Source organism: Lynx rufus, unplaced genomic scaffold (assembly GCF_022079265.1).
Source record: "Lynx rufus isolate CCGP_SWC_20201006 ecotype Redwood Valley unplaced genomic scaffold, mLynRuf1.p SCAF_2, whole genome shotgun sequence".
In the NCBI taxonomy this organism is placed as follows: Eukaryota; Metazoa; Chordata; class Mammalia; order Carnivora; family Felidae; genus Lynx; species Lynx rufus.
In genome coordinates, this window is record NW_025814834.1 from 28,146,148 (window position 1) to 28,152,147 (window position 6,000).

At 41.9% G+C, this 6,000-nt stretch overlaps 1 protein-coding gene across 1 annotated transcript; it reads left to right on the forward strand.

Annotated features, from left to right (window-relative positions):
• The first annotated feature begins 1,364 nt into the window (after nt 1–1,364).
• LOC124515891 (gamma-crystallin A) lies at nt 1,365–3,252 on the forward strand. Its single transcript, XM_047084947.1, has 3 exons — nt 1,365–1,373; nt 1,478–1,720; nt 2,980–3,252. Exons 1-3 carry the CDS (start codon nt 1,365–1,367, stop codon nt 3,250–3,252), a joined length of 525 nt encoding a protein of 174 aa, XP_046940903.1.
• The last annotated feature ends 2,748 nt before the right edge of the window (nt 3,253–6,000 follow it).

Sequence of the window (6,000 nt, forward strand, 5' to 3'; positions counted from 1 at the left end):
TGAAGTTTACCTGAGGCCTGCAGCACTAGGTGGAGACTGAAGATACATCAGTGACCTGTGGATACACTGTCTAGCTTCCTAGGACTTCGCCGGGTTTTCTTTGGTCTAGCCCTGCTAGTTGTGAGGGAACATTTTTTTTTTCCTCTGTGGCTATTGCTGTCTCTCCTTTTGCCATCTGCACATCTGCTTCACGTGCTGCCCAAGACCTGCCCAAATGGTGTTGTGAACACTCACTGGTAGCTGTGGTTGGCTATACTCTCGGAGCCCTCCATGAATCACAAACTGCCATCTTTCTACATACCCACAGGGGACAAAGACGAGTCAATAGGTTGGCAGCGGTGGAGAAAGCTCTTTGGGCAGTCACTTGGGTTCTAGGAAGCAGTGACACTCCAGGAAAGGAAAAATCAGGCAAATCATGATGCTAGTTCTGAAAACAAAAAGCAACCTTAGACGACCGTTGGTGGGAGAGAGGGAATGGAAGGATCCTGTATGTTTTCCTGCTCTCAGAGGGTCTCACAGGGTCTCGGGAAATCTCTTTTTTTTTTTTTTTTTTTTTTTTTTTTAGCCCAAGGAGAAGTGTTCGAGCTCAAAACAAAATATACTTAGTTTCAAAATTTGCTGCTTTTCACCAGCAACTCAAAGTTATACATTACAAATTGAGTTTGTTTCTCATCCCATGAAAGTAATATATACTTATGTAGAAAAAAAATAAGGCAATCAAAAACAACCAAAAGGAGAAATAAAAACATAAAACTAGGACCTATCACTTTGCCATTTATTGATAACCACAACTGACATTTTGGTGGATACATACACCGTTGTTATCTTTGTTTTCCCCTACATAAGCATACGCAAAATGCTTTTATCAAAACCATATCATACTGATGAGGTAGTTTAGAAAATGTAATTGTCGCTCAATTAGAGGATTTTTTTGGTCACCCTTAGCACTTCAAGTCCTTCTGGAACTCATAGGATTGTCATGAGTCACCCCAGATGGAACCACCAACCTCATCTCAGCAGTTTCCATAGGCAAACACCACAAAATGCTGGGCATGTAATGTATTTCTAGAGAGCTGCATAGGATGAGAAGTGCGCCCTTTGTCTCCAAGGTCATAATGGCTCTGCTGACTTCAATTCCTTTCACTGGAGCTAGTGAGGAGAACTCGAAAATGCCAGAGAGAATGAGAGCCCCCTGCCCCATGATCCCAAATGAAAAAAAGAGAGAGAACATAGAAATCCCCTCACGCACTACCCCCAGGCCCCTTTTGTGTTGTTCTTGCCAACGCAGCAGCCCTCCTGCTATATATACCGGCTGCCACTCTTGTCCCCATCACACTGGACGCTGATCATCGCTGCCGACAACCATGGGGAAGGTGAGCCACCCGAGCAAGGTGCCATGCCATGTCTGTTGAGCGCCTGCTGTGTTCGGGGCACTTCCCCCGCTGACTTTTGGCTGTCCCCTTGTTTTCCACCTCAGATCACCTTCTACGAGGACCGGGGCTTCCAGGGCCGCTGCTACGAGTGCAGCAGCGACTGCCCCAACCTGCAGCCCTATTTCAGCCGCTGCAACTCCATCCGCGTGGACAGCGGCTGCTGGATGCTCTACGAGCGCCCCAACTACCAGGGCCACCAGTACTTTCTGCGGCGCGGGGACTACCCGGACTACCAGCAGTGGATGGGCCTCAGCGACTCGGTCCGCTCCTGCCGGGCCATCCCTTACGTGAGTCTTGCTTCAACCAGACTGATGCGAAAGCATCACTGATCCGTCGTCGTAAATTCCTGTTTGTAAAAAAGTCAGTTTGTTTCAACCCAGGACTAGCGTTCACAGTAAGGATAGCAATGCCTGGCTCTCAAGCCTTGAGAGCATGGGTTAATTTCTGGACGCTCGAGTCTATTTCATTCCCCTCTATGTCTACCCAATGCGAGAAAATTGTGAGTAGGCTTATGAATCACTGGAACCTGTCTCTCTCTCTCTTTTTTTTTTCTTACTTAAGGACAAGACTTAAAAAAGAAAAAAGGACAAGATTGTTTTTAGGGCATAAGAAATCACAACAACATAGCCGCTAAAGTTAAATTTGGTGGCTTTTAGCTGATCCCTAAATTCGAAATAAACATCACCTTGCTCAGAATAGCTAAAAGCCTATCCTAGATCATTGCCTTTTATTAAACACTTAATAGACTCTGGGAGAACAATATCAGTGTAATGTGTGCTGACTGTATTAGTGACTGTTTTCTATGCAGCCTCTATGGCATAAGGATCTAGAAACTAGAACGATATGTCTCAGCTTCCTCCCTGCCTCCCAGGAGTCATTATCACCTAGTTTCTCTCCAGGGTCATTAATTGAGATTCATGGGCCATGGTCCTCCTCAGAGCACTGCTTCATGTTTGTCAAACATGTTGAGTTTGTGTCTGTGATTGCTGATGATACCAAATTATGTGGTATGACAAGCAGATTCAAGAAGTGAAACCAAAAGTAGGCTAGAGAAATTTGCAGATGCAAAAAGACATATAAATATAAGAGGGACTTCTTTGAAGCAAGAACTTCAAATGGCTCAGGTGACTTGGTAAAATGTCAGACATGTCAGAGTAAATACAAACTGTTGTACATTCTGAGTGAAAAGCGACTTAGAAACAAGCTTGTTAGGACTCAGTTATATGCAGCCATAATGGAAAAGAGTTCACATCCTCTCTGCAGACTCACTAACTACAGTTGGGCCCGATGGTTTCCTACAAAGGACTTTTGTGACCTTTATTTCAATGTTTGTTTCTTCCACAAGACAGTCCACTGGTCAGGTCAGTCTTATTTTAATATTCGTCCTGACTTATTACGAATTTCCAACAATGTGAGGAAAGGACACATACTCGGCAGGATGGTTTGAAAACCATGCTTCATGAAGGTACAGGCTGACTGAGCCACTTTTACGGAGATCAGGGAGGCACACAACTGATTTTTCTTCTTTTGTTTATTGTCACAACAGACCAGCTCTCACAGGATAAGGCTGTACGAGAGAGATGACTACGGAGGCCTTGTGTCCGAGCTCACTGAGGACTGCTCCTGTATCCACGATCGCTTCCGGCTCAATGAGCTCCACTCCCTCCACGTGCTGGAGGGCTGCTGGGTCCTCTACGAGATGCCCAACTACCGGGGGCGGCAGTACCTGCTGAGGCCGGGGGACTACAGGCGCTACCACGACTGGGGGGCCATGGATGCCAGAGTGGGCTCTCTGAGACGGGTCATCGATTTGTACTAGGCTGTGTGTTTCTTGTTGTGACCCACGTCAAACTGCAATAAAGATACAAATTGTGTTCCTGGCACTAAGTGACTCTTGTTCATATTTAAACAAGAATTGAGTTCTAAGGAATGGTGACCCCTGGCAACTTACCTGACGCTGAAGATCAGGTGTTTTGAGTGTTTACGGACTTCCTCTCGGTCAGGCAACGGTATTTGTGAAGGCCCCACTCGCGTCATGGGAAGCAGGGAGAAGCACTATGTCTGCTTCTACAACCCACGATCTGCAAAAGAGAGGAAGGGCAGATAGAATGAAAAACTATTCGACTATCGACAAAAGAAAATAGAATGAGTTGTGGCTGGGACACCAAAGACAAGAGATTGCTGGAAAGCTTAGGGCAGCTGAAGTCTCAGATAAGACGAGTCAAGAAAAGCTGAGTGAAGACGGGTTTTTATGCAGAATTCCCAAGGTAGAGAAAGTCAAGCATGCTTGATGCGTTCAACTGGTAGGAAAAGTGTGTATGCTAAGAGTTAAAGGGCCTGAGTCGTTCCTGCTTCTGCTAATTACTAGTAAAGTGACCAATTCAGATGAGTTTTTTTAGGGACTCTCCCAGTTTCAGCAACGAAAGTCCTACATCGTGGGAAGCCCCTCAGTCTCAGGTAAACCGTGATGGTTGGTTACCCTACTTAACTGGCTTATCTCTTTGATCAAGTCACTTCTTACCCTCTCTGTGCCTGAATTACCTTACTGAAGACTACAAGTGGATAAGAAATTCCTGCTTCACTAAATCCCAGTACACTTATGATGAAAAGATAAGGAAAGATTGTGAACACACTTTGTTCTTTTTAAATTATTATACAATAATTATTATATTATTATTCTACATTACAAATGCAGAAAATTCAGGCACCCTCAGTGTCCCCTCATTTTCAACGGTGCGATATGGTCATCTTTGTTTTGGATTCCAATATGAATTTTTATCAGGACTCAATTACCAAAGACTCAATCATGCAGAATGAAGTATTAATATTTACTTCCTGCGTACCTCTGGAGTTTCTTTCCACTTAAAGCTGCTCTCCCAGAATGCCAATTCTCTTTCCAAATTTATATAAGCAAAAATAGTGCCCTGTCCCAGTTAACTTCTTTGTCAAAATTGAGAAGCTGATTTTAAAATTCATATGGAAATGCAAGGGACTTAGAGAAGCCAAAACAATCTTGAGAAAGAAGAGCGAAGTAGGAGTATTTCTCGATTTCAGAACTTACTACACAACAACAGTAATCAAGACAGTGAGGTACTCGCATTGGGTAGACATAGAGGGGAATGAAATAGACTCGAGAGTCCAGAAATTAACCCATGTGTCAACAGACTTTTGGGGTGCCTGGGTAGCTCAGTCGGTTGTACATCCGACTTCAGCTCAGGTCACAATCTGCACTGACAGCTCAGAGCCTGGACCCTGCTTCAGCTTCTGTGTCTCCCTCTCTCTCTCTCTCTCTGCCCCTCCCCTCTTTGTGCATGTGCACTCTCTCTCTTGTTCTCTCTCTCTCAAAAATAAATAAACATTAAAAACAAATGAACAAAAAAAGCAAGGCAGTGAGGTCCTGGGTACCTGTATGTCTATATGGGCAGACATATAGATGAATAAAATAGACTCGAATGTCCAGGAATTAACCCATGTGTCAACTGATTTTTGACAAGGATGCTAAGATGATTCAATGGTGGAAAGAGTAGCTTTTCAATAAATGGTGCTGAAACTACTGGACAATGACGTGAAAAAGAATGAAGTTAACCCTCTATTTCACACCATATATAAAAATTAACTCAAAAAAAAAAATCAAAGACTTCAGTGTAAAAACTCAAGCTGTAAAACTTAGAAGAAAACACAAGCATATATCTCTGTAATCTTTTATTAGGCAATGATTTCTTAAATGTGACACCAAAAGCATAAACCACAACAACAAAATCAATTGGACTTAATTATAATTAAAACCTTTTACACATCAAAGGACACTATCAAGAAAGTGAAAAGACAGCTTATGGAATAGGAAAAAAATATTTACGAACTATATACCTGAGTACATGTATCTAGAGTCTAGAATATATATATATATATATATATATATATATATACAGAAAACTTGAATATATATTTTTCTGAAGAAGATATACAAATGGCCAATAAACAAATGGAAAGATGTCCAACGTTATTAGTCATTAGGGAAATTCAAATCAAAACCACAAGGGGATACCACTTAATACCCATTAGGATAGTTATAATAATTTTAGGGAAAAAACGCAGAAAATCACAAATATTTGTAAGGACATAGAGAGATTGGCATGCTTATAAGTTGCTGGTGCAAGCGTAAAATGGTTCAGCTGCTATGGAAAACAATTTGGCAGTTCCTCAAATAGTTAAACATAGAGTTATCATATGACTCAGCAATTCCACTTCTAGATATATATTCAAAAGAGTTGAAAGGAGTGTTCAAACAAACATTGTTTATAGCAGCACTATTCACAATAGCCAAAAGGTGAAAACAACCCAAATGCCTATCAATGGATGATTGGATAAATAAAATGTCATATACATATTACGGAATATTATTTGGCCACAGAAAGGAATGAAATACTGATACCTGCTATAACATGAATGAACCTTGAAAACATTATGCAAAGTGAAAGAAGCCAGTCATATAAGAATATGTATTATAGGATTCCATTTATATGAAATTCCCAGATTAGGCAAATCTACAGAGACCATAAGTAGATTA

What these genes read in the sequence shown, in the direction of transcription:
- LOC124515891 (XM_047084947.1), top strand. An exon ending in CCTGCCGGGCCATCCCTTAC is followed by an intron (nt 1,721 to 2,979) that starts GTGAGTCTTGCT and finishes TTGTCACAACAG; the next exon opens with ACCAGCTCTCACAGGATAAG.